Source organism: Tamandua tetradactyla, chromosome 7 (assembly GCF_023851605.1).
Source record: "Tamandua tetradactyla isolate mTamTet1 chromosome 7, mTamTet1.pri, whole genome shotgun sequence".
NCBI classification, from domain to species: Eukaryota; Metazoa; Chordata; class Mammalia; order Pilosa; family Myrmecophagidae; genus Tamandua; species Tamandua tetradactyla.
In genome coordinates this window covers 145,215,307-145,242,955 of record NC_135333.1, presented here as the reverse complement: position 1 = coordinate 145,242,955, position 27,649 = coordinate 145,215,307, and the positions used below count along the sequence as shown (strand labels likewise).

The following is a 27,649-nucleotide window of genomic DNA, read 5'->3' as shown; positions in this document are numbered from 1 at the left end:
TCTCCAAAATGTTTCCTCTTTTAAAGGATTCCAGTAAACTAATCAAAACCCACCAGAATGGGTGGAGTCACATCTCCCTATGTCGTAGTTAAATTCAGTTGTCAACTTGGCCGGGTGAAGGCACCTAGTTCTGTTGCTGTTGACATGAGCTAATGAATGGTACGTGAACCTCATCTGTTGCTCATTACATCTACAGTTGGCTTAGCAGCATGCCTGCTGTAATGAATGATTTTGACTTAATTGGCTGGTGCTTAAATGAAAGACTCAACGTAGCACAGCCCAAGCAGCTCAGCATACCTCATCTCAGCGCTTGCAGCTCAGCCCAGGCCTTTGGAGATGCAGAAAGGAATCACCCTGGGGAAAGTTGTTGGAACCCAGAGACCTGGAGAGAAGACCAGCAGAAATCACCCTATGCCTTCCCACATAAGAAAGAACCTCAGTTGAAAGTTAGCTGCCTTTCCTCTGAAGAACTAACAAAATAAATCCCCTTTTATTAAAAGCCAATCCGTCTCTGGTGTGTTGCATTCTGGCAGCTAGCAAACTAGAATACCCCCTAATCCAAGGTCAATACCCACAATTGGGTGAGTCACTTCTCCATGAAGATGATCTAATCAAAAGATTCCAACCTACATTGTTGAATAAGGATTTAAAAAGAAACAGTTGTTCCCACAAAGATTGGAACAGGATTAAAGTATGGCTTTTCCAGGGTACATAATCCTTTCAAACTAGCACAGTTGCTTCCACATTTTGGCCATTGTTAGTAATGTTGCTGTTACCATCAGTGTGCAAATATCTGTTTGAGTCTCTACTTTCATTACTTTTAGGTATATACCTAGATTTGAGATTGCTGAATATAGAATATTCCCATTCTTAACTTTCTGAGGGACCACCAAACTGTCTTCCACAGCAGCTGCACCATTTTATATTATGACCAATGATGAACAGGTGTTCCCATTTCTCCTCATTCTCTTCAATTGACCCAGGTTCAATTCCTGGTGCCTGCCCATGTATTTTAAAAAAAAAGGATATTGAAAAGCCAACCTTCCCCCCCCCAAAAAACATAAAGAATAAAATGAAAGAAAAGGCAACCCATTTCTGATTTTCTGGCAGCATTAACAAAGTAATACAGTGTTTCATCATTGAGTATGATCTTAACTGTGGGTTTTTCATAAATATGTTTCACAAATATTCTTATCGTGTTGAGTAAGTTTTTTGTTTTGTTTTGTTTTGTTTTTCTTTTATTCCTAGTGTTCTAAGTATTTTTATCAAGAGGTGCCGGATTTTGTCAGATGCCTTTTCTGCCTCAGTAAAGATAGGTGTGGGTTTTTTCCTTCATTCTATGAATGTGGCTTGTTACAGTAATTAACTTTCTAATAATGAACAATTCTGGCATTCCTATTAGAATTAGATTCTGTTTGCTAGAATTTTGTTGAGGATTTTTGCATCTATATTCATATGGAATATAGGTCTCTCTTTTTTTTCTTGTAGTATCTTTATCTGGCTTTTTGGTATTAGGGTGGTGTTGATCTTACAGAATGAATTAGGTTGTACTCCCTGCTTTTCAATTCTTTGGACGAGTTTGAGCAGGATTGGTGTTAATTGTTTTGGAATGTTTGATAAAATTCTCCATTGAAGCCATTTGATCCTGGTCTTTTCTTTTTGTGGACTTTTTAATAATTTAATCTGTCTTCTTACTTGTTATTTGCTTTACTTGTTTCTTGAATCAGTGTGAGCAATTTATGTGTTTCTGGGAATTTGTCCATTTCATCTCATTTCTTGGCATTCAGTTGTTCTTTGTTATCCTTTTATAATCCTTTTCATTTCCTTAGGGTCAGTGGTAATATCCACCTTTCATTTCTGATTTAGTCATATGCATCCCCTCTCTTTTTTTGTCTTTATCAGTCTAGCTAAAAATTTATTGATTTTTAAAAATCTTTTCAAAGAACCACTTATTTCATTGAGTCTGTTGTTGTTGTTCTCTGTTTCATTCTCTCTGCTCTAATCTTAGTTATCTCCTTTCTTCTGCTCACTTTAGTTTGCTTTCCTTTTTCTAGATCCTCTTGCTTTGAACAAGAATATTTCAAAATGTTCTTTTTTTTAATATGAGTATTTACAGCTGTCATTTTCCCTCACAACACTGTCTTTCCTGCATGTCACAGTTTTGGTATATTGTGTTTTTGTGTTAATTTCCTTCAAGATGCCTCCTAATTTCCCTTGTGGCTTTTTTTTAACCCATATTTGTGAATTTTCCAGTTTTCTCTCTATATGGATTTCTAGCCTCATTTTCTTATAGTTGTATGATTTCAATATTTTAAAAATTTATTAGGACTTGTTTTGTTGCCTAGTATATGGTTTATCCTGGAGAATCTCCCATATGCACTAGGGAAGAATGTGTATTCTTCAGCTGTTGGGTGAAGTATTCTATATAAATATCTATTACAGCTAGTTGGTTCATAGTATCATTCAATCTTCTGTTTCCTTATTTACTTCTGTTAGATGTTCTGTCCATTGCTGAGAGTGATGTATTAAAGTCTGCTGCTATTAATGTGGAACCATCTATATCTCTCTTCAAACCTGTCAGTATTTGTTTCATATGTTTTGAAGCTCTGCTGTTAGGTGCATATATATAGTTATAATTTTACATCTTGTTGTTGAATTGACCCCTTTTCAGTATATAGCGAGACCTTCTTTGTCCCTTGTAAGAGTTTTTTGTTAAAAATCTATTTTGTTTGATATTAGTATAGCTATCCCAGCTCTCTTTTTATATTTTTTCCATCCTTTCATTTTCAACCTATTTGTGTATTTGAATTTAAGATGAGTCTCTAGTAAACAGAATAAACTTGGGTTGTGCTTTTTAATCCATTCTGCTAATCTCTTCCTTTTGACTAGAGAGTTTAATGCATTTACATTTAGAGTAACTACCAATAATGCAGGACTTTCTTCTACCATGTTGCTATTTGGTCTTTGAAAATGGTACATCATTTTTATCCCTCAATTCTTCCATTAATACCTACTTTCATATTTGTTTGACTTTTTTAGTATTCTCTTTTAGTTTGCTAAAGTTGCCAGGATGCAGTATACCAGAAATGGGTTGGCTTTTATAAAGGTGATTTGTTAACTTGTAAGTTTACAGTTTTAAGGCATAAAAATGTCCAAACGAAGGCACCCAGAGAAAGATACCTTGATTCAAGAAAGGCTAATGTCACTTGGGAAGGCACATGACTGGAGGCTGCATCTTCTCCCAGCTTCTGTTTTCAAATGGTTCTCTCAGCCACTGTGGATCCTTCTGGCTTGTGGTTTGCTTAGGATCTCGTGGGAAGGCACATGGCAATATCTGCTGGGCTCTGCATCTTCAAACATCTGTGTCTATGCATCTGCTCTCTCTGTTGGCATTCCAGGCATCTCCAAATGTCTGTGTTCTTCTGAAGCAACTCCAAAATGTTTCCCTTTTTAAAGAACTCCAGTAAACTAATCAAGACCCACCTTGAATGGATGGAGTCACATCTCCATTTAATCAAAAAACCATACCCACAATTGGGTATGTCACATCTCCATGGAAACAACCGAATCATGAGCTCCCACCCTACAATATTGAATCAGGATTAACAGCACATGGCTGGCCTCACAGGATTGGATCAGGATTACAAAACATGGCTTTTCTGGGGTACATAACAGTTTCAAACTAAATATACCATTTCGATATATATTTTTCAGACTTTTTTGAGGGAAGGGGAGTTACCATGGTGCTTAAATGTAACATCCTAAATCTATAGCAATCATGCTTGATTTATTACCAACTTAATCTCATGAGCATACGCAAACACTGTTCCTGTACTGCTCTGCCACCCTTTTTGTTGTACCTGTTACAGAGTATATCTTTATGTATAGTATTTATGAAGCCATAGATTTATCATTACTTTTATGCATTTGCATTTTAGATCCTGTAATAAGAAAAAAGTGAAGTTACATACAAAAAATATATAGTACAATAGCACTGACATTTATAATTAGCCATTTGGTTACCTTCACCTGAGGTCTTTCTTTATGCTGCTTTGATCCACTGTCTAGTGCCCTTTCTTTCCAGTCTGAGGCACTCCCTTTATTTAGCATTGCTTCTAGGCAAGTCTAGTGGTGACAAAGTCTCTCAGCTTTTGTTTATCTGGGAATGTTTTAATGTCATTTTTGAAAGATAGTCATGCCAAATATAAAATTCTTGGTTGATAATTGTTTTCTTTCAGCACTTTAGGTATTTCATCCCATTGCCTCTATTATTTCTGATGAGAAATCAGTGCTCAATTGTATTGGCACTTGCTTGTACATAACACATTGCTTTTCTCTTGAAGCTTTCAGAACTCTGTCCTCGTCCTTTGCATTCAACAGTTTTACTACTTTGTGTCTAGGCTTATCTTAGAGTTTATCCTGTTTGGAGTTTGTTGGGCTTCATTAAGTGCATATATTTATGTCTTCCATTAAATTGGGGGAGTTTTCTACCATTAATTCTTTGACTATTTCTTCTTCCCCTTTCTTTCTTTCGTTTCCCTCTTGGACTCTCATAATGTGTATATTGGTATGTAATTGTCTGGTGGCTGTCTGACTTTTTCGCATTCTCTTTTCTTTCTCCTCCTCAGCCTAAATCATTTCAATTGTCTTGTCTTCAAATACATTGATTCTTTCTTCTCTAACTCCAATCAGCTATTGAACCTGTCTAGAGAATTTTTCATTTCAGTTATTGCAGCCTTCAACTCCAGTATTTCTGTTTACCTTTAAATCTCTGTCTTTATTGAGACTCATATTGTTCATTGATCATTTTCTTGATATCTTTTAGTTCTTTCTCCATGGTTTCCTTTATCTCCTTGAGCATATTGAGAATCATATTTTTAAAGTCTTTTCCAATATGTTCAAAGTCTGGTCTTCTTTACTGTTGGTTTCTGGATTTTTGTCTTCTTCCTTTGAATAGGCCATCATTTCCTGCTTCTTTGTTTTTCTTGTAATCTTTGTTGCACACTGTACATTTTAACATTTTAATGTGTTAACTCTAGGATGTATTCGCTGAGCTGACAGTTCTTTAAATTTTTATCCAACCTGTATAGGAGCTATCAACAACAACAAAAAAAACAATGCAAAAGATGCCTTCCACAGTCTTTTCAAATTGACTCTATGCTAGCTAGTACTGTCCTTCAGAGCTTAGACTTCCCTTAAAGAAGATAAGCCTGATGTGAAAAGGAAGTACAGAGTCCTTTCTTCATTTTCTGAATGTATGTATTGACCTGGGCTGGCTCATGTCTTTAGGAATTCCCCTGTGTAAGGAAACCAAATGTCCCCTCTATTCAACATGAAATAAACTTTCCCCCATCCCCATTGCTCTATTGTATGTCTTAAAGCCAGTAATCATTTTCCCTTAAACACTTTGACGTAATTGTTTCTTATACTGCTTTAGCTATCTGCAAGCTGCTTCTGCCTGCAAAGCAACATGTGAGCCAGAAAGGAGTTTCTTGGTTCAGTCTTTCAGGCTGTCACCCAATAGATTGGCACTGGTACACAGGCACCAAAGTATGTGCAAAGTACTCTGCTGCCTCTGAAATAGAGCCAGGGTCCCACAGTAGGAGCACAGGCTGGCTCCACAGCATGTCAGGAATAGAGTAAGGATGAACAGGGTACCTGAGCTTTTCCCATCATTCCTCAAAGCTGCATTTCTTAATTATACTCTTGCCTCCTTACTACAACCTTTTAACTGTTCCAGAGTTCCGAGGAAGATGGTTCTGCCAGTTTTTGCTAGGTATTTGAACATTCTGTTGGGGAACAGTACCTTGGAGCTTTTTATACCACCATCTTGGCCAACCAGTGCTCCCTCTTTTATTACATTTTATTTCCACATAATAGAGTGTTATTTGTAGAATGCAACAGGATTCTGTTTTGGCCTATGTGAATGCCAAATTATTATAATAGAAATAATTCTGCTTTTGTGCAACTCAAACTAAAAAACTTCCACATTTTTCCTTTCTCTTCTCATCTGTTCCAGGACTTTTTTTCTTTAACTATTTGCAGAAAATTTAGGACTAATTAGTAATTCTTGGTTTCTACCTGTGGAAGCTGTTTTCTAAGCTGGTTTATGTATGTGGAACTCTAAGTGAAGGGTGTGGTACAGAATCTCCTTTTTCTTTTGTTCTCTAAAATACTGGATGTGATGACATTAGTTGGGTAATAAAGCTATAGTTTTTGTTGTTCTTTTCTTAACATTTTTTATTGTGAAATAGAACATATATATAGAAAAGCAATAAAATTCAATTCTGATCAGATTTCAGAGTTTAGTATATGTGTTACAGTTCCACCATTTTAGTTTTTCCTTCTAATTTCCCCAAGGCACTGGAAACTGAAAGGAATATCAATATAATGATTCAGCATTCATACTCCTTTGTTAAATCCTGTCTTCTCTGTTGAAACTCCTCCTTTTCCTTTTATCCTTCTCCTAATCTTTAGAGGTATTTGGGCTATGCTCATTCTAACTGTTTCCTATTGGAAAGGGGTGATGAAAATATGGAATTGGGGGGATAGAACTAGTTGATGTTCTTGGAGAGGCTGGCCCCTCTGTATTTTAGGACTTATCTTGCCTAGGAAGCCATCTGGAGGTTGTAGGTTTGTGGAAAGTAATTTTAATGCATGTCACTTTATAAAATCTCAGATAAAACCCTAGATGTTATTTAAGTTTAACAATAATGGCTTTGGTTGGGGCTTGGCAAATCATGATAATTCGCAATATCTAGCTGAAGCTACCATAAAAGTAGCTTCCAGAATAGCCTCTTGACTCTATTTGAACTCTCTTACCCACTGATACCTTATTTTGTAGCATTTCTTTTCCCCCTTTTGACCAGGAATGTGTTGTCGATCCCACAATGCCAAGGCCAGGCTCATCCCTGGGAGTCATGTCCCACATTGCCAGGGAAACTTTTGCCCCTGGATGTCATGTCCCACATAAGGGGGAGGGTCATGATTTTACTTGCAGAATTGGGCTTAGAGAGGCCGCATCTGAGCAACAAAAGAGGTTTTCTGGAAGTAACTCTGAGGTATAAATATAGGTAGACTTAGCTTCTCTGCTATGCAAGTGGGCTTCACAATAGCAAGTCTCGAGATCAAGGGCTTGGCCTATTGACTTGGGAGTAAGTACTGTTTGAGACATTATCAGGGGTTTCCCCAGTGGTAAAGCTCAATAGTTCCATATTTTTTCTCCCATCCCTCAAGGGACTTTGCCAATACTTTTTAATTATCTGCTCAACATATGCTGGAATGTATCCAGGTATTATATTAAGCAATACAGAATTACAAGCCCTCATTCTCAATCTGGACTCCTTGCATGTGGGTTGTTAAATAGAGCTATCCAGATAGGTTGTGTTAGATTCTGTGCTACAGAACATTTAGATTTTGGACAAAATAAAACTCTCTTCTTTTGGTCTCACACAGTAGGTGACGTTCCAAAGTTCCAACAGTGTCCTCCTTACCCCTGTATTCAGCTTTACCTTAGTCCCAACCTGTTCAGCTTCAGTCTTATCTCTGATTGAAGTCTGATCTATTTTTTGTTTCTTTTACAGTTGTTATATATAGCAATGCTGACTTTCAGAGCATGGTTTCTATTTTTAAAGTCATAAACTTCTTGTTGGATGAAACTTCATACTTTTGAACCAAAAATATTGTATACACATTGCCCAGTTTTATTCTTATTATATCTCTTTGTGTTAGGAAGATGTAGCTTCTGTATAAAAAGACAATATGCTAAGTGCTTTATACACATTTTGCTGATTAATTTTCACTTCATCCTGTCACATGGACACCATTCTCTTTCATGACATTTGGTCAATTTGCCATTCTTCATTCAAAATCAAGGTTGTCAAAGATGGAAGAATATGTGTGTACCAGTTCTAAGAATTCTCTTTCTGCCCTAAGCATGTGATGCTCCCCATCCAGAACTAAGCTTTTCCAAGGCATATAAACATTTTTGAGGTGTGGATGTAATGCAGCACCTTTTTCAAGATGAAAAAAACAAGGTTAAGTAACTTTAAATTGACCATCTGTGCAGTGGCAGATCCAGGATTTAACCAAAATCTGTCTAATTCCAAAGCCTTTGTTCTTTCATTCCCAGCATTCTGTCTTCCTAGATGAGTGGGACATAGATATTATACTTTTTTAACTTAAAGTAAAAACTAATCTTTATTATGGAATGTCATGTTACCTCAGTGGTTTTCTCTGTTAAATCAGTAGTTCTCAAAACTGGTTGCACATTAGAATCATCTAGAATGCATTTTTTAAAATACCAATACATTGACTCAGTTACAGAGATTATGATTTTAAAAGTTACCTGATAATTGGTACAACCATTGACATTAATAGATCTTATGAGGGCCACACATCTTAGACCTTAGTGTGAAAACCACTGGGGAAGCTTGTTAAAAATGTAAATTCTTGACCTCTATCTTCATTATATTCCTATCATATTGGCTTAGCAACATTTCACTGCCATATATTTAAGAGCCCATAGTAACAAGTTTCTCTTGCCAAGAAAAAAAGTCTCCATTTATAACAGTTGTCTCTCTACACAAGGCACCATTTTGTTTTGTTTTTTTAATATTTCTTGGCTTACTCTTAACATCTGAACATAAGCTTTGTGAAATCTAGAAACCCATTTGAGCATCATTTTTTTCTCAAAGGAATTCAAGCCTATTCTATTTGGATTTGATTCTCTGTTGCTTTTTTATCAATAATTGTTGCTTTTTAAAATATTTTTGTTGTACATATATTAGGCTCTGGCAGCGGGTAACACGAGCCATAAATGCCAAAGACCAAACAGAAGCTACTCAAGAGAAATATGTTTTAGAAGAAGCTCAAAGACAAGCTGCCAGAGATCGAAAAACAAAAAGTGAAGAGTGGGCTTGCAAGTTATTTGAACTCGATCTACTTACAGGAGAATGGCATTACAAGTTTGCAGAGTAAGTAATTATAAAAGATTTTTTTTTTTGCAAACAATACATTAGCATAGTTTCTGTTCTAATTTGCTAGCTGCTGGAATGCAATATACCAGAAATGGAATGGCTTTAAAAGGGGGAATTTAATAAGTTGCTAGTTTACAGTTTTAAGGCTGAGAAAATATCCCAATTACAACAAGTCTATAGAAATGTCCAATCGAAGGCATCCAGGGAAAGATACCTTGGTTCAAGAAGGCTGATGAAGTTCAGGGTTTCTCTCATCTGAAAAGGCAAATGGTGAATACGGTCAGGGTTCCTCTCTCATCTGGAAGGGCACATGGCGAACACAGCGTCATCTGCTAGCTTCTTCTCCTGGCTTCCTGTTTCATGAAGCTCCCCGGGAGGCATTTTCCTTCTTGATCTCCAAAGGTCACTGGCTGGTGGACTCTGCTTCGCGTGGTTATGTCGTTCTGCTCTGCTGTCTCTGAATCTTTCCTTCTCCAAAATGTTTCCTCTTTTATAGGACTTCAGAAACTAATCAAGACCCACCCAAATGGGTGGAGACATGTCATCACCTAATCCAGTTTAACAACCATTCTTGATTAAATCACATGTCCAGGGAGATGATCTAACTACAGATTCAAACATACAATATTGAATAGGGATTATTCTGCCTTTACAAAATGGGATTTAGATTAAAACATGGCTTTTCTGGGGGACATACCTCCTTCAAACCAGCACAATTTCTTTATATTTCTAAAATCTCATAGTTAACAGTATAGTTTTTAATTAAGCCATATATATTCTGTGAGATTTTTAAACTTGATGTTCCAGTCATTATAAACTTGACTCCATGATCAGATTAAAGGATCAAATTAGAATTATAATAATATAGCAATTATTATAAGTAATTATTTATCATTATTAATAAAAACAATCATGGAATAGAAAGTTTTTCACAAAGTTTTTGAGTTCTGTTTTTAGGCATTAAACTAATGCTGTTCTTTTTCATTTATTTAGTACTCGACCATGGGACCCACTTAATGATATGATACAGTTTGAAAAAGATGGTGTTATCCAGACCAAAGTGAAACATCGCACTCCAATGGTATGTAATAACTAGATCCAACTAGGCAGATGGATTTCTTAAATATTTATTATCTTTGGCAACCAACATTTTAAAATTTGGTTTCAAAATTTAAAATTTTCTTTTTTCCACTAACAGCTCTAACATAAGAAAGACACACAAGGCATGTATTTATTCCTAAAGGAAGACATTATTGATTATAATAAATCTTTGTATATTCCTAGTTGTATTGCTGACTCCTTTTGTCATCTTAAATAAACTTCTCACCAGTCTTCATCAATCTCCAATTTGAATCTCCTCTACAGAGTAATATATATCTTACCTAAGAACATGGATTTGAAATTTTAAATGTTATAAAATTTTAAGTATCCAGGACTCAAATATCAGACTTCCCTATAATTGTCTACTGTACTTTTTCAACCGATATAACATTTATGTTCTCTTTTTTCTTTAATTTTCCTAGGTCGTAGGGTGATTAATTTAATTTGTTCATGAATGAAGCTTGTAGGAAAGGAAGAATAACTAGAATACTTAAATTCATTTTCTCAACTTAGAAATGAACATTCTTCTTAAGTAACTAATAGATTAATTAGCTCACTTATTTTCGTTACTTACTCAGAAGACTTTCTTGAGAGCTTACTGTGTTCCAGGGTCTACTTAGTAACTTAAGAACTAGGATTCTATCTGAGGTGCTAAACAAGTAGGAAGATATTCTCATTAGCCCTATTTCCCATTTGTACTATGAAATGTAATAGGAATATAGTCACAGTAATAGAAATAGTAATGATAATGGCTACCAAGAATATAACAAATACAGAGCACTGTCCCAAGTGCTTTATATCTATTCATTCTTTTAATCCTAAAAGGGTCAGTACTGTTTTGATGTACGTATTGCAGATGTAGGAACCCAGACCCAAACTCATTAGGTAACATGCCTGAAATCAGGCTAACAAAGCCAGATATTTTAGCCGCAGAACATATATATATATATTTTTAGAACATATATTCTTAACCATTCTGCTATGTTGTACTATCAGTTCAGCCGTTATGCTAATACTTGATTCTAGGTCACAAGTATATTCAGTAATGTGAGCCCTGATTATGAGATAGTCTCATTTTCTTCCTCTCTTTTTCTCCCTTAATTATTTTGGAATACAGGCATTCCCTCCTCAGAAAAATTATTTTTTTTTCTATAAAATATTGGGAAGACAAAGCAACATGCCTATTGTGGCCCACTGAAAGAATTGATCTTAGATCTGATTTTACCTATGTGTCATTTAACAAGTAGGAAGGCACAGTGTAGGCTGAATCTCCAGCTTGTCTGTCTGTCACACAATACAGAAATGTTATTTTATTTTAAAGTATATGAGTAAGATTTTGTAAAATTATTTCAAGGAATAAATAACTGGGGATAAATTCCTGTTTGGAACAGTAAACAGGTAAGAAAAAAGTTAAAGACTTATGACCCCAGTTTCCTTTTTCTAAGCATGTACATTACCTTCCAATTCTGATTTTAGTCTATTCTCTAGCATTTAGATTTTTAAATTAGGGACTGAATACCAGGATTGTAAACTTATTAATAAATTAGAAAAGAAACTAGAATTTAGGCCTAGTTCATGGTTTGATATGTTTTCATATCTTGTGTATGTAATTTAAAAGCTTTCAATAAGTTTAAATAATGTTCTGCAAAATAGTAGGATTTCCATTTATTAAAAGATGCTTTCTGTATTATCCAGACATTACTAAAAGGAAATAATCTAAATAATTTTATCAGAAACCCAACATTATTCAGTGGAATATTTCCTAAGTTGAGAACAAAATAAGAATAATGAAAGAACACTATTGTTTAACATTCTACCGCAAGTACTGGCTGATGCTATTATGAAAGTAGGGAGATGTAGATATTTACTGTGAGTACATAAAATATCTGAGAGGATATACAGACTAATTACAGTGGCTACCTGCTTAGTGGATAGGGAAGGAAACTCTTAATTATGTATACTTTTTTATACCTTTTGGTGTTTTTGCCCAATTACAATGTTTCCTTTTAAAGTTAAATAATTTGATTGTATATGTGCAGCATACCTTAATTTTTGTTTTAATTAGGCTATTTCATCTTTCTTTTTTTTTTCTGAATATAGTGCCCATGAACAGTTTGGCAGTTGTTCAACAATGATCTTTAATTATAATTACAAAATTCAGTATGAACTTACATATTGTGTGTGTGTGTGTGTGTTTTGTTCCAGGTTAGTGTCCCAAAAATGAAACATAAACCAACCAGGCAACAGAAGAAAGTGGCAAAAGGCTATTCCTCCCCAGAACCTGATATCCAGGACTCATCTGGAAGTGAAGGTAAAAATTTTTATTGCAGGGTATTCTCTATGGGAGTCTCATTTTTTTTAAAAGGATATTACTATGCCTTCTTTGATATGAATATGATTTTTCATATTAACTCAAGAACATAAGTAAGTTATTGCTTGAAGGGAGGGGGGTAGCAAATGTTATTTTAGATTATAGATAAGTTTCAAGACCAGGTCACAAAGTAAAGGCATGGGCAGTGAAGAAATGAGAGTCATGCAGATCAAGAACCCCATATGGTAGTAGTTTTTATACCTTGATAGCTTCTGAAAAAATGTTGATGGTTGCCTAGATTCAATTCAGGAGGCATTTTTTGAGCTTTTAGCTCAACTCTGTTTTAAAAAAGTTATTCATTCCCAAAATGAATTATTGTGGTGTTTAGATTTTACAGACAAATAAAGGTTTATACCTTTACTATTTATCACAATTATGGACTACTAGAATAAATAGTATGCCATTCCCATGCAAGTAAGATAATGTGTAAACTGTCTTGATCTACACTGAGATATTAAGAAAGCATTTAAGGTAATGTCCTAGACATTATGAGAAAATACAAGAACTTTAAGCCATAGTCTTACTGAGCTTACACTAAACTGGGGGGCTCCATTTTTACCTACAGATATAACACAAGGGGTAAATAAGTGAAAAGTGCAAGGAGATTATATAGTGTTTTATGTTATTCCTATTTTATAGACAAAGTGTCTAATTCAACCTCCCCAAGGTCACATCTCTCATATTGAGGTGTATATCTGAGTTATATACACAGATATTTTAACTTCTTAATTAACACTTAATCCATTCTACTATAGTACATATAATGCATCAGTTGGCACTTATTTAGCACTTAATGTGTGCCAGACTATATGTTAAACACACCTTACAACCAGACTATATGTTAAATGTACCTTATAACAACTATGTGAAGTGTTGGGATTATTATCCCTGTTTTACAAATAAGAAACCTGAGACTTGGAGAGAAGTTAAGTAAGATCTGATACAAAATGGAGAGGAAGGAATGGATATAAGAGGGATTTATAAAAATCAGTAGAGCTTGCTGGTTGGCAATAAAAATTTAAAGACGTTTTAAAGCTGAATAGAAGGTTTAAAGTTTGGGTAACTACAGGAATAAAGACAATTTCAACAATTAATAAAAAAGTGAATGGAGGCTCAAAAAGCTGACTTCTTCAGATTTGGGCAAATGCAAATGGGCAAGAAACGGAAAACAGTAACACCTCCAAACTAATAAACATTTGTAAATGAATTATTTCTATTTTAGATAGTTAAAAAATCAGAACCAATGCCACCCAAAATTTAACTAAATTGTAGTTACTGTAATTATATTTATAGTATTCTGGTCTTGAAATGATATATTTGAAACCTCAAAAATGCAGAGTATTTGTATTAGTATGCCCATCTTTAATCCATAAAAATCATATCCAGGAAAATTTTTATTACACAGGACCCAGGTTTTAATGTAGATTGTGTTTATGATTTAATTTAAAATGTTGATTATTTTCATCAACCTTATTCTAAATGTCTTTTTAAGCCCAATCAGTGAAACCAAGTACAAGAAGAAAGAAAGGGATAGAACTGGTAGACATCCAAAGTTCCATTGAATCTATAAAACAAACACAGGAAGAAATTAAAAGGTAATATATATACTGAAATGATAATATTCATTTGAGTCCAGAGGAGTAGTTGAGAATCCTATTATGTAAGAAATCATAAGCAAACTTTACATTTCAATACATTGCTAAGCTAAGTTAGAACCTTGGCCTCTATCATAATTTTTCCGGCACTGAAATACTGGGGGGTGGGAAGAGAGGGAGCAGGCTTTTATGTCTTTTTTAATCCTTTGTTTATTGAGCAGTGGCATCTGTAAGGATAGAATTAGATTCTGTTTATCTTATTGCTGTAGCATGCTTTGAATGTAACTGGGTTAGGTGTGGATGTGGGGTTGTTTCTGAGAAAGCAAACAAAGACTTCTCAAGTCCCTTTATGCATGGCTAATATTTAACCAGAATGTACCAGTTGTTGAAATACTGAAATAATTCCGTAACAGTGGATAAATAGCCACTGCTCAGAAACATCTGATTGTTCCTGCTGCCGTCCCAGCTCCCTCCCCATACCATCTCCCTGTGATCCAACAAGTGAAGGTTATTAACAGGAAGGTTCCTTGGGGCAGAACAGGTCCTGTTGGTAAATCATCACTCAGTGCTAGATATTTAGAAGGATTGGGGGGGAAAAGGACATTTTCTCTTAGAGAGACCTTATGGCTTACATTTAGATGCTGTATTCATTTGCAGCTTCATCTTCTACATTCCCCTGCACTGATGCCAAGCTCTAGTATGATAGAACTCCTTATATTTCCCCAAAATGTACTGTGCTATCTCTCATCTCAGGACCTTTGCTCACAATGAATCCACTTCTTAAAATGACTTTTTTCCCACTGTGCCCATCAAGAAAAATCCTGTTTATCCTTCAGAATTTTTCCCATCATTCACACATGCCCTATAGTTAGTTAATTCCTCCACTTAATTTGGATAGCTCCCTAAATGTACTACTTTTGAGCATTTAACTACACTATAAAGTTTTTATTGTGCATGTTTTATCTATCCCATTGTACTATGGAGTGCCTTTAGAGAACAGATCATATCTTGTGCATCTTGGTATCATTGCCCTTTATAAAATAAGTGCTCAAGAAATATTTCCTAATTTAATTATATTTTTAAATTAATGAGGCTACTTCTTTATTTTGTCCTTTTCTTTATCTTTATACTGGTAAAACGATTCAATAGCAGAAGGCCGTAAAAGGCATTCATTCTTCATTAATCAGCTCCTTTTAGCCAAAAGCATTTAGGGTGGCAGGAGGTAATATAAGCTCATTTCATGTCTAAAATAACACTTTATTTCTTGTTTGCATATGAAATGCCTTTGTGGCATTCTTCAAGTTAAGTGATCATGAAATCTGTTGTTTTATTTTTTCCTGAGAAGTTTAGGATTTTTCTCCACCCCAATCCATATCTCCCTAAAACAATGATAAAAGAACCTTAGTAAGCCAAGTGAGAAGCAAAATTTTTGTTGTTTTAAAATCACTTTTATAATAGTGATTCATTAGACTTTAATCATTTGATTTGATGCATTTATTGAGTAATATGCTTGCTGCAATATGGAAATATAGACTTAGACCAAATCTAATAATGGTTTCACATAGCATAATCAATTCTCTGTTCAGGTTGTAGTAATTTGTTTGAACTAGTTACTTTATATAATTCAGTGTTCTGTGACCAACAATCAAATTGAGAATTCTGTGCTAATAGTTTTTACAAATCATTATAAAAATTTGTTGCTTATTTTTTTAGAAATATTAAGGCTCTTCGAAATCATTTAGTTTCAAGCACACCTGCCACGGATTATTTTCTGCAACAAAAAGACTACTTCATCATTTTCCTCCTGATATTGCTTCAAGTAATAATAAACTTCATGTTTAAGTAGAAGTTCTTTACAGCTGAATCAGTGAACTGGAATGATCACGTTTCTCCTGGGACCAATGTTCAAGTTGGTTTGGTTGTTATTAAAACATCACAATATTTCTAAAACAAAGAGAGAAATTTAGAGGTGTTGAACTTTCAAACCTTTTATCCTTAACCTGAAACAAGAGCTGTCGTATTTGGCTATTTAAAGTGAGCTATATGTTAAGTGCCAGAACATTTCTAGCTTTTGTGAGAGTGTGTCTACATGTGACTATAATCAATCCACATGTATTCACAATTGTCTCCTATGTACTCTTGCCTATCTTTGTATTCTATAGTATATTCTGAGATATATCATTAAACATTGTTCATAAAAAGATGCTATCACTCTTATAAATGTATATAATAATCTATTTTCTTCATAAAACAGGCACAAAACTTTTGTGGAATTACAATAAGGAATTACAGAATGAATGAGAAATAATAAAGTAATATACATGTGATAAGCAATTCAATACCCTGTATTGTTAAAAAAAAAAAATCATTTACAAAACACCGACTGACTTGTCTTTTTAGAAACTGCAACAAGTGTGAATGGTCAAAATTGATACATTGAGAAAGACAGGTGGCAAATTGCTTTTTAAAAAGTTTACACATGATTTTTTTTGAACCCCTAGAATTTGATGTAATATTTATACACGCAGGTATATATGTGTGTGTATATCACTATAAAAACTGGTATACAGCTACTTGGATCTACTGAGTATATTACTGATTATATCTTTCTTATACCTATGTGAGACCACCTTTAGTACTTGCTGAAACAGTGTGCTCAAACTTATTGCTATACTTTTTTTTTCTTATTTTTGCTTTTTAAGTCAGCTGGTCCATAAAATAGGCCAAATTCTAGAGATGTTTATAAGATTATGACATGCTGATAATTCATGTTTTCTCATGAACAGCTTATTTTAGCTTTCATTTAGAACTTTGTGTGTTCAATGAATAAGTAAAATTATAACCATTATTTTACTTCAAAAGCCAAAAAAAAGGCAGTAAGAAAGAACAGTTATTCTGTGTGGTGGCATTTATGTGTACATTAAAATTGATTTCTTTAAAATGTGCAATAAGTTAAGCATATAAGAAGAACCTCAAGTTTGAAGTTTAATTCTTTATTCTTCACTTTTCTTAATAATGTCATTCTGTGGCAAATCTATAATTTTTCAAGATTCTTTTTGTTCAGGCTCAGGCAATTTTTTTCTAAGTTTTTTTTTTTCAGTTTAATATTTTGACTGTGTTTTTACATAAATTTTTATAGTCCTTAAAAGCAATTTTTGCAAACATGTTAAGTGTAGGAAAATGCTGTCCTAAAATATATCTTATAACCTTCGGAGTACAGATTTTGAAATGGTTATTAGTGAAGTTTAGAGTATATTTATTCCAATCACATTTGCCTTTGACAAAAAAGAGACTGAGACACTAGTAAAAATGTCAGTCAACTGTTCATGCCATAATTAATATAAAATCAAGGGATAATTGCTAAATTATGAAAATTAACCATTGTAAAAAGAGCCTGCTTTTTTATAACCAATACAGCTATCTTAATTGTACAATTTATATGACCCTTAGGTTTTATGAAGAGATATTTCCCATGTATTATTGGTAAAACAATGCTGTATTCCATATATACATGTGAAAATATTTAAGTTGATTAAAGCATAAATAGAATGTTCCTATATCCAGTATTTTCATGACTATACTAGAATGGGTGGGTTTTATGGTTGCATTTCATATTTATCAGTAAACTTTTTGTACTCACATTCTGTTACCAATGTTATGCTAATTTGCATATTCACTAATACATGATATTTTGTAAATATTGTACAAGTAGGTCTTTTTTATAGTTTAAATTAGGATTCATTTATATTATATATAACTTGATTGGCTGATCATGAAAATATTTCATCATTAAATCCTGAAAAATGTTTTTGTGATCTGCTTTGGGGCAGATCTGCTTTGTGTGTTATTTTCATCTGCTCCAAATAGTGTTTTATTTGTATGGTTATCTTCTGAAACTGGAAGGTAGTTGTTTTCTTTATTTTGCGTTTTTTTAGAGTAGATGATAGGGTTTCTTATCCATGGAGTCAAAACCTATTTCATGAGAAAGAATAGAGTTATTCATGACTGTTTCTTATACACTGAAAGCACATATCTAATATAATAGTCCTCATATGCTTTTAGTTGTATGAGTTCCTTTCCGTGAATTGAACACAAAACTCAGGAATTGGTAGCTTAGTGTTAGATCAGTGCTTATACTAGGCTTAGTAGGTGGAGCCCTTAAAACACATAATTACCTTTGTATTTAGCTATAATATGTCATTGACTTTGTTCTTTACCTGAGGTTCATAAAAAATTGTGATTTATTTTCCATTGTCTAAGAGCCTTATGATGGCTTTTAAGATTTAAGATCTTAGGAATACTTTCTCCATTTGATCAAAAAAAGTTTATTTTCTCACATGAAAATTTAAATAAGTAATAATTATAGGCATATGCATTTCTTTTTTATTTGTTAAATGTACTATGCCAATTATCACAATTTTCTGAGATGTAGCTGACCCAAGGAAAGACAATAAATAGAGCATGTGAAATGTTAAGTAAGTTTCAGCAATATTTTTCTTGTGTATTTTATGTTACTACTTTTTTGTATTACTTATAAAGGTTCAGTGTAATTTTTGCCACAGCTCAGTTGGCAACTGCATTCCATTGAGATATTGGCCTTGTAAAATATAGCCCTCATTTATCATATTCATGCTTTTGTGCCTTTAAGAAACTCTTTTGTCATTTTTGTGTTACAGAAATATAATAAACTTGTGTTTATTATATATCAAAGTGTTTATAAGCTTGTCATAAAAGGGTCATTTCTCTATCACTTTCCTTTTATATAGCTATACAAATTTAAACAGTAATGCTATACTTTTATAAGGGTCTATATATTTTTCATTCTCAGACTTCATTGAAATAGACTTGCAGATTAATCTGAGTATTGTAAACAGTGCCTTTTCAATGGAATTCACACTGTTTTGGGTGTCAACTTGTGCCATATACATACAAAGTTTTTGTGGGAGGCAGTTTTAACTTTTTAAAGAATATCTTAGTCAAATATTTAAGAAAACAAATATATAAATATAAAATTCAGTTTTTTCCAGTGTTTAGCATTTGTAGTGAGTGAGCAATTTGTATATTTTTGTTTGATGTACAGTGATGGTGGCATTATTGATAAGCCATACATTGACACTGCAGATTATTTTGAATATTGCTAAACGTACAGAAATAAAAATATTATATCTAACATTTTACCAAACTTCCCATTTTGAACCAATTAGGGGAATCCCACAGAAATCAATTAGTTTACATTTCAACTTCTATATTATTTGACTAAGTGGAAAAAGAGATTCTTTAAAATGTGTAACCTGCCACTGTTGTGTAATTTGATATCATTTTGTTCTACTTATGAGTTTAGCATATTTAATTTACTGTTTGTTGCTAACATGTTGTTTTTGTTACAGTTTTAAGTTGAGGATGGACTGTTAAAATTGCATAGGACCAGTGTGTCAGATTAGCATATTTAGAAAAGCCACGTGAAACCCATGACAAAATGAATGTGAATATACTTTCTAAAATACTTAGAAAATTTTATCTTTTTTGCATTTATCATGTAAAATTATTTTAGTATTACAATATTGAAATTTTTCATTTAAAGAAAAATGGCATGAAACATTTGAACTGATGAGCCACAGAGTATCAGTTGAAAATTTTTTCACTTTGTAGCATGCTAAATGTATATCTAAGTTAAATATCTTGTTTAATGGCCATTTATAAATTCAAGCACTACCACTGGTCAGTTTTGTATAATAGGATAAAAGTATGTTATCTGCAGTGTAGGTATAGCACACTGTCAAATTCTTTTCCTTAAGATGCATAGTATATGTACAAATTGTGATAGGCTACTGTTTTGTAACGTATTACATCTCCAATCTGTTATTCCTGACGTATATAAATGTTTGCAGAGAAGAAAGAATTGCATTTTTTAATTATCTGTAAAATTATGCTAACTTCTACAAGTAGGCATTATAAATAAAATTTTAAAAAAGAGCAAACTGTGATGAAAAAGCCTTTGAATATAGCATATGGTGACTATTAGCCCTAATTTTTTTGCAGGGGTAGAGGGCTGGTTGCAAAGGATGGTAAGGGGCTTGGGAAGGATTTAACAGGTAAAATCCCTGTGTATGCTTTACTTGGTGCTATGTATCCATTCTTCTTGAATCCTCATAACAACTATAAAATAGGTGGAAGTTAGTCTGATTATATAGGTTAAGAATCGGAGACTGAGAAGTTAAATGAATCCAAAAGTCATACAGTAACAGTGGATGCAAACACAAGTTTAAATTCATGTCTGACTCCAATGCCCATTCTTTCCAACGGGCACTTTCACAACTCTGATTTACTTTGAATTGTTTGGAATAATTTGCTGAGTGAATCTATATTGAGTAATGTAACTCGTTTGTGATGGGTATAACCAGAAAGAAAAAATAACCTACTATTAAGCAAGTATATATATAAAACCTACATGAAAGTTTTTTTAACCCCGCAAATCACCCATTAGTCTAAACTGATCAGATGAGTTTCAAGAAGTCAGTCCTTACTGGTTTTCCTCTCACCTCTCCCCTGTCTTTTTTTTTTATATATACTCTTGGAAAGAACTGATTTTTTCGTCAATTTTATCCAAGTGCTGCATGTTTATAAACTCGATCACTGTTTGTCACTTTATTTGAACTCTAAGTGTAGAAGGAAAGTCGAAAGATTAGAAACAATTAGAATTCATGTCCTAAACCAGGAAGTAAACATCTCAACAAAGGACTGTATCTTTTAAAAACTAGAGGAATGTTTTTATGTGAAAATTTTCACCACTTTTTTTTGCTCTCCCTTAGGGTCCATTTGCTTCTGGCTGATAGTTACTGGTTCTATTTCAATAATTGTGGGTAAGGAAGGGGCAAGTCTACAGGTTTCTCCTGTCCTGTGCATAGGAGTCAGGGTAAAGGAAAACAGCCCCTCACGATTCAATCTCAGTGTAACTTCTACAAGATAAGTGATTCTCCTGCTAATATTAACCATGTGTTAGGACCTTAGGTGTGTGCTATTATGCTGATCGACTTGTCTCCACCTGCAAAATGTCCCCTTCTTCTGGGTCAAGAGAATGATGACCTGTCAGTAATTTGGTTGGTGTGCAGTATTTGAGTATTCACTATATGCCAGGACTTGCCCATCTCAAAACCCTATGAGATTTCTCATTAACATAGCTATATCTCCATTTTTCTTAAAGATGAGAAAAGTGGGGACTTCAGTGGTTTTTTGCTGAATGGCACAGTTAAGTTAGTAAAGCAAACTTAGATCTGAATTCAAAACTCAAGCTCTCGGGGGTGCAAAGGTAGTTCAGAAGTAGAATTCTCGCCCGCCATGTGGGAAACACGGGTTAGATTCCTGGGCATGCACTTCCCCAAACAAACAAGCAAACAAAAATTCAACAAATGGTGTGCAATAACGGGATTCTTACGTGGAAGAACAACGAAATGTGACCCCCGCCATAAAGCATACAAAAAAAAAAAAGCTCTTAACCACTAAAGCCTTAAGTGTTTGTGTTTACATATGTTGTTACATATGAAACAGTATGTTCTTTCTGCCTTTGGATTGTATCCGATAATCTTAGGTTCCTGTGTTTTTAAAACATATTAGTGATCACCATTAGTGCTAAGTGACTTAAGTCTTCACATCCATCCTCTCTGCTAAGGAAAAATTAATTACATTGTGGTGGTTAGGGTTTCATATTAATACCCGAATCCAGGAACTGTGCGGCAAGGGTCCCCTGGTAAGTCCGCAGCTCTTGGCTTTAGCCAGACCCTTCCTATCTGTCCTGCATCTCGAAACTGCGTGACTAGGAGTGAAAGATGACTGATTGAGTGTGGAGAGAGTATGCGTGAAGCCAGGGCAGAGGTTTGGCTACGAAAGCAGGTTTTGAGGGGGGAATAGGGAAGGGCAGGTCAGTTTAACCGCGGTGCCCATTCCCTCCACACACGCCCCACTATCACGCCGACTTTGGAAGGAAGTTTCCCAGAGGAGAGCAAAGATGTGGGGGCGGCTGAAGCCAGGGAAGAAGAACAAATTTACCTAGAGTGCCGGGTGGAATTTGAGGATTCCGCTTCGGCGAAAATCCCTAGGACGTCGGGGCATTTCTAACCGCGCAGGCGATTGGACCGATCGCCAGGAGTGGCAAAGCTGCGGGGCGTTTCCCCGAGCGGAAGAGAAATCCGTTCGCCCAACCACTAAGCCGCGCTGCTCCGACTTCGGGGCTCCGCCCCCTCTGCTTCCGGTCTCTCTCTTCCGCTTCTGGCTGTGTAGGAGTTACGCTAGCTGGCAGTGGAGAGCGATTTAGAGTGGGAGAGCTATGGCTTCCGAGGTTTCTGCGAAGGCAGCGTTGCAGGTGGTGGAGGTGCTGGAAAGCATCATGAGTAGCTGCCTGGGGCCAGAGGGGCGGCAAGTTTTGTGTACGAAGCCCACCGGCGAGTTGCTGCTCAGTCGGGATGGAGGCCGCCTTCTGGAGGCGCTACACTTAGAGCATCCGATAGCCAGGTACCTGCACCCGGTTTTCTAGCCTGTAGCGGGCACCCCAGGGCAGTTCCCGGAAGCTTTTGTTCCATCCTAAGGCGATGCTTCTGGAAAAACTAACCCTGAATAAGACTATTTTGTACGCTCGGGGTTAGAGCGCTTCCGCCGGAAACACTGTCCCTGACCCCAAATCTTAACCATCGCCCGAGAATACTTCTCACTCCTCATTCCATCCCAACCCCAGAATCTTGGAGTAAGGTGTAACTTGAGAAAGAAAAACCAAAACCAAAAACGAATGTTATCGTTTTTTTGCCTGTAGCTGTGAAGTATGGTTTCAGCTTTATTTAGATGTGGGAAGCCAATCCTCTGAAAATCTGAGTTGCTTTTTTTTTTGTACAGGATGATTGTGGCATGTGTTTCCAGTCACCTCAAAAAAACAGGAGACGGTGCTAAAACATTTATTATCTTTCTTTGCCATTTGCTCAGAGGACTTCATGCAGTCACAGACAAAGAAAAGGACTCTTTGATTTCTGGAAATATTCAAACTCATGGAAGGCATTGGAAGAATTGTTGTCAGTGGAAATTTATTTCTCAAGCTCTTCTAAGGTTTCAGACACAAGTATTAGACTATATGATGGACCAATACTTAAGTAGACACTTTCTGTCTGTTTTTTCTTCATCTACCACAGAGAGGATATTGTGTAGGAGGTCTTTACAGTTGCTCTTAGAAGCATACTTTTGTGGAAGAGTGGGAAGAAGTCATCAAAAATTTATTTCACATTTGACATGTGACTATTTTTTCAAGTGTATGGCTAGTAAAAGTGGGAAAGAAGTATTTGAATTAATGGATGACTGTTTTATAGAATTGAAGGTTGCTGTTACTGGTCTTCCTGTTTCAGATTCTAGAATTATAGCCGGGCTTGTGCTTCACAGAGATTTTTCTGTGTACTGTCCAGCAGATGGTGATATAAGAATAGCTGTAGTAACAAAAACCATTCAGCCTCTTTTTTCAACTTCTGAATCGGAGTTTGTTCTCAATTCAGAAGCACAATTTCAGGCATCTCAATTTTGGATTATAGAAAGGACAAGAGCAATAATAAAACGTTTACAGAGTCAGAATGTGAAATTACTCCTATCTAGTGTGAAGCAATCAGACTTACTTATTTATTATGCAGGAATGAGTGGCATATCAGTGGTGGAGTGCTTATCAGAAGAAGAAATTTCTCTCATCCAGAGGATCACTGAACTTTCTCCTTTAGTGCCACAACAGGCCTTTTCACAGTATGAAATCTCTCACACAGCCTTGGTGAGATTTTGTAAACCCCTTATCCTTAGGTCCAAAAGGTATGTTCATCTTGGCTTGATTAGCTCCTGTTCATTTATACCACATTGCATAGTTCTTTGTGGACCAGTACAGGGTCTTATTGAACAACATGAGAACGCTTTACATGGAGCAATTAAAACACTTCAGCAGCTGTTTATAGATTTTGATCTAAATTACATGCCACAAGCCAACAACCAAAATTATACATCGAGCCCTCTTATTTTTGAGAATAGTAGAGAAAGTGATCCATTACCAGAAGTTGGTAACAACTTAATACGAAGACTATGTCAGGGTGCAGACACAAAGAACAAAGAAGAACTGGCAAAAGTTCAGAGACATTTAATAATATATTCAAATTTGGTAGTTCCAAACATAGCATTGGAAGCATATACTCCATGTTCAACCCCAGAACTGGCACCAGCAGATACATACCAAACAGATGAAACACTAACATGTTTATCCCCACATAAAACCAGCATAATTGACAGTCATGAGCCATTTATTGAAAGTAATTCCATTTCTAATTCAACGACAGAAAATGCTAGAAGAGAAATGTCTTCCAAAAATTTGCATGTAACAGAAACTGCTGACAAAGGGAGCATGTTATCAGTGAAATATAAGTCACTGGAGATGTGTACTTCCCAAAGTTACTGTCTCTCTTCTATGCCTGCAGGCTGTGTTTTGCCAGTGGGTGGAAGTTTTGAGATCTTGTTACATTACTATCTTCTCAACTATGCCAAAAAATGCCAGCAATCAGAACAAACCATGATTAGTATGATAATAGCTAATGCACTTTTAGGTATTCCTAAAATCCTTTATAAGTCCAAGAAAGGAAATTACAGCTTTCCCCAAGTACATGTAAGAGGTCTCCATACACTTCAAACCAATCAGCCCATGGTAAGCAGTCAGACAGGCTTGGAGTCAGTTGCTGGTAAATACCAGTTACTAACTTCAGTTATTCAGTGCTTGGCAAAAATTTTAGCTGTTGATTTGGTAATCAGTATTAAGAGGCAGCCTCAGAAAGTTTATGATCAAGATTCAGAAGATGAACTATAAAATCAAAACTTTTTTTAACAAAATTTTTGTTAAATCAACAAAATTTTTAATCCAACTTAAACCATAAAATAAAGCTGACATGTGACCACTGATTCTCAAGTCTCTCCAGTCCAGTTAAAAAATTATGATTAAGGGCGGGCCGCGGTGGCTCAGCGGGCAAAGTGCTTGCCTGCTATGCCGGAGGACCTCGGTTCGATTCCCGGCCCCAGCCCATGTAACAAAAACGGAGAAACAGAATACAAGAAAATGTTTAAAAAATGTTTCCCTTTCTTCTATCCTTCCTTCCTTCTCTCTGTCTTTAAAAAAAAAAAAAAAAAAAAAAAAAAAAAAAAAAAAAAAAATTATGATTAAAATGTCTTTAAGAAGATACAAGGCCACCATGGGAGAGAAGCCAAGATCTAACTAATTATGTCTTTTTCTTCCTCCATTTATGTCTCTGGTCTTACTTTTATGTTAGTCTATATATTTGAAGGAGGGTTTTTCTTATAGCTAATTTTTACTTTTCTGTTGTCTTTTTCACTCTCTTCATCCCTCCTCCCTCACCTGTATTTAGCTTATAGAGTTATTTGATCTCAGAACAGTGTTTTAAAATGCCATCCTGTTTTATTTCATTTAAAATAATTTATTTCCCCACTCATAATTTCATGTAGAAAAGCCTGTACAGATTTTCACCATCCATACAGCATTGAATATATGTTACCAGAAATACGGCTTTGTGCATTCATATTTTTATTTCTATAGTTAAAAGTTAATACCAAACCACACCTACTCTTTGAGACCAAAGGAAGAAAGGTTTATTTTGTCTGGAACCTAAATTTTCTGTAGCACATAATCTGACTCAACCTGTCTGGGTAGCTCATTTGTACAATAGAAGCACAGGGAGTCCAGTATAAGAATGAGGGCTTTTAATCCTGTATAGCTTAATGTAATACCTGAATGCATCCTAGAATATATTGAGCAGATAGTTAAAATGTATTGGCAAAGTCCCTTGAGGGATGGGAGAAAAAATATGGAACTATTAAACTTTACCACTGACAAAACCCCTGATACTGTGTCAAACATTGGGGACATCAAAATCAAAAGGCCCCTGATACTGTGTCAAACATTAGAGACACCCAAATCAAAAGGCCAAGCCCTTCATCTTGAGGCTTACTCTCGTGAAGTTTATTATGTAGTGGAGAAGCTTAGCCTACCTGTAGATAAGAGTTACTTCTGGAGGACCTCTTCCATTCTCAGGTGGGGCCTCACTCTTTTTAAGCCCAACTCTGCAAGTGAAATCATTGCCCTCCCTCCTACTTGGGACATGACATCCAGGGATGAAAGTCCCCCTGGTGGCATGGAAGATGACTCCCAGGGATGAGTTTGGCCCTGGCATCATGGGGATCAACAATGCCATCCTGACCAAAAGGGGGAAGTATGAAGTATCAGTGACTGAGAGAGTTCATATAGAGTCGAGAGGCTACTCTGGAGGTTGTTCTTATCCAAACTTCAGTTAGTCATTGCTACCTGTCATAACTTCCCAAACCCCAACCAGGACCATTCCAGCCAATCCTAAAGAACACCTGTGGCAATATATAAGATTCTGCAAAGGTACCATGCACTAGGGTAACTTTCCAGAAACCTACAACCTCCAGATGGGTCCCTAGACCAGATGAGTCCTGAAATCTAGAGTACCCAGCCTCTCCAGAGCATCAGCTAGTTGCATCTTCCTACCCCTTATTGTTCACAGCCCCTTCCAACATGAAAAAGTTTACAATGGTTATAGCCCAAATACCCCTAAAGAATGAGATAGAAAGATCAAAGTTAATGGTGGAGTTATACAGAGAAGGTAGGGTTTAACAAACTAATATGATTGCTGAATCATTAAATTGATATTTCTTTTAGTCTCCAATATCTTAGAGCAGCTAGAAGTAAAAACCTAAAATTGTGGAATTGTAACCCATTACGAACTGAAATCTGTTCCACAACTAATTGTGCTGCGCTTTGAAATGTATTCCTTTTTTGTATACATGTTATTTTTCACAAAAAAGAGAAAAAAATCATTTGTAATCATTAAAAAAAAAAATTTATTCCTTCCAGTCTCCTATGTTCTGGAGCAGCTAGAAAGAAAAATCTGAGGTAATGGTATGGTAGCCCATGACAAACTCTGGGATCTGACCTGTACTTACTTGTTGAAGATTGCTTTGAAAACTATTGCTTTTTTCTTTCTTTACTTTGTATATATGTTATACAGTTTTAAAAGTTTTTTTAAAAAAGTTAATACCAGAAAAGATATGAAATTTATACTTTCATTTCTCCTGACCCCTAAAAGTGTGTGTTGGTAACGCATGTATTTGCTCACTTTTCTTGCTTTTGGTACACAGCCAGAGTCCAATAGTAACAGGTAACTTAAGAATTCTTTCTTTCTTTTATTTCTAAATCTTACTTCTAAAATTTTAGAATTTTAGAATTGTAAATTCTAAAAAGAGAATTTACAAATATTTGTATTCTATTTTTAAAGTCTGTAAATGCAAACAATACTCTACCTCTAGCTGTGGGGAAAGACAATATCTGCTACTTTTACATTCTCTGGCAACATCCAAAACACAGCTATATTTATACCAAATATTCAGAACTGAAGGTTGACTAAAGTAGCATTGTCTATAATCCATCTTTCTAAATTCATATGACAAATTCTATATGGCAAAGGCTGAATATACAGTGATGAACAAAATAGACATGGTTCCTGTCCTCATACTCCCTT

The 27,649-nt window shown here is 35.2% G+C and overlaps 2 protein-coding genes across 13 annotated transcripts in view; both read left to right on the top strand.

Annotated features, from left to right (window-relative positions):
* OSBPL8 (oxysterol binding protein like 8) overlaps nucleotides 1–20,023 on the top strand; it is a 271,517-nt gene extending 251,494 nt beyond the window's left edge. For all 12 annotated transcript variants that reach the window (XM_077111486.1, XM_077111485.1, XM_077111484.1 and 9 more), the window contains 5 exons: nucleotides 8,790–8,975; nucleotides 9,972–10,059; nucleotides 12,285–12,390; nucleotides 13,943–14,045; nucleotides 15,759–20,023. In XM_077111486.1, the coding sequence (XP_076967601.1) occupies nucleotides 8,790–8,975; nucleotides 9,972–10,059; nucleotides 12,285–12,390; nucleotides 13,943–14,045; nucleotides 15,759–15,891 (616 nt within the window). In that variant the 3' untranslated portion in view covers nucleotides 15,892–20,023. The remainder of the gene's footprint in view (nucleotides 1–8,789; nucleotides 8,976–9,971; nucleotides 10,060–12,284; nucleotides 12,391–13,942; nucleotides 14,046–15,758) is intronic.
* Nucleotides 20,024–22,279: 2,256 nt separating this feature from the next.
* On the top strand, nucleotides 22,280–25,032 carry BBS10 (Bardet-Biedl syndrome 10). The gene is made up of 2 exons (XM_077111494.1): nucleotides 22,280–22,550; nucleotides 22,926–25,032. The coding sequence occupies exons 1-2, from the start codon at nucleotides 22,366–22,368 to the stop codon at nucleotides 24,904–24,906; spliced, it is 2,166 nt and encodes a 721-aa protein (XP_076967609.1). The 5' UTR covers nucleotides 22,280–22,365; the 3' UTR covers nucleotides 24,907–25,032.
* Nucleotides 25,033–27,649: the final 2,617 nt, after the last annotated feature.

Excerpts from the sequence above, each read along its gene's own strand:
- BBS10 (XM_077111494.1), top strand. The coding sequence starts at position 22,366 with ATGGCTTCCGAGGTTTCTGCGAAGGCAGCGTTGCAGGTGGTGGAGGTG. Across the intron at positions 22,551-22,925 it reads TTAGAGCATCCGATAGCCAG|GATGATTGTGGCATGTGTTT; the intron begins GTACCTGCACCC and ends TTTTTTGTACAG.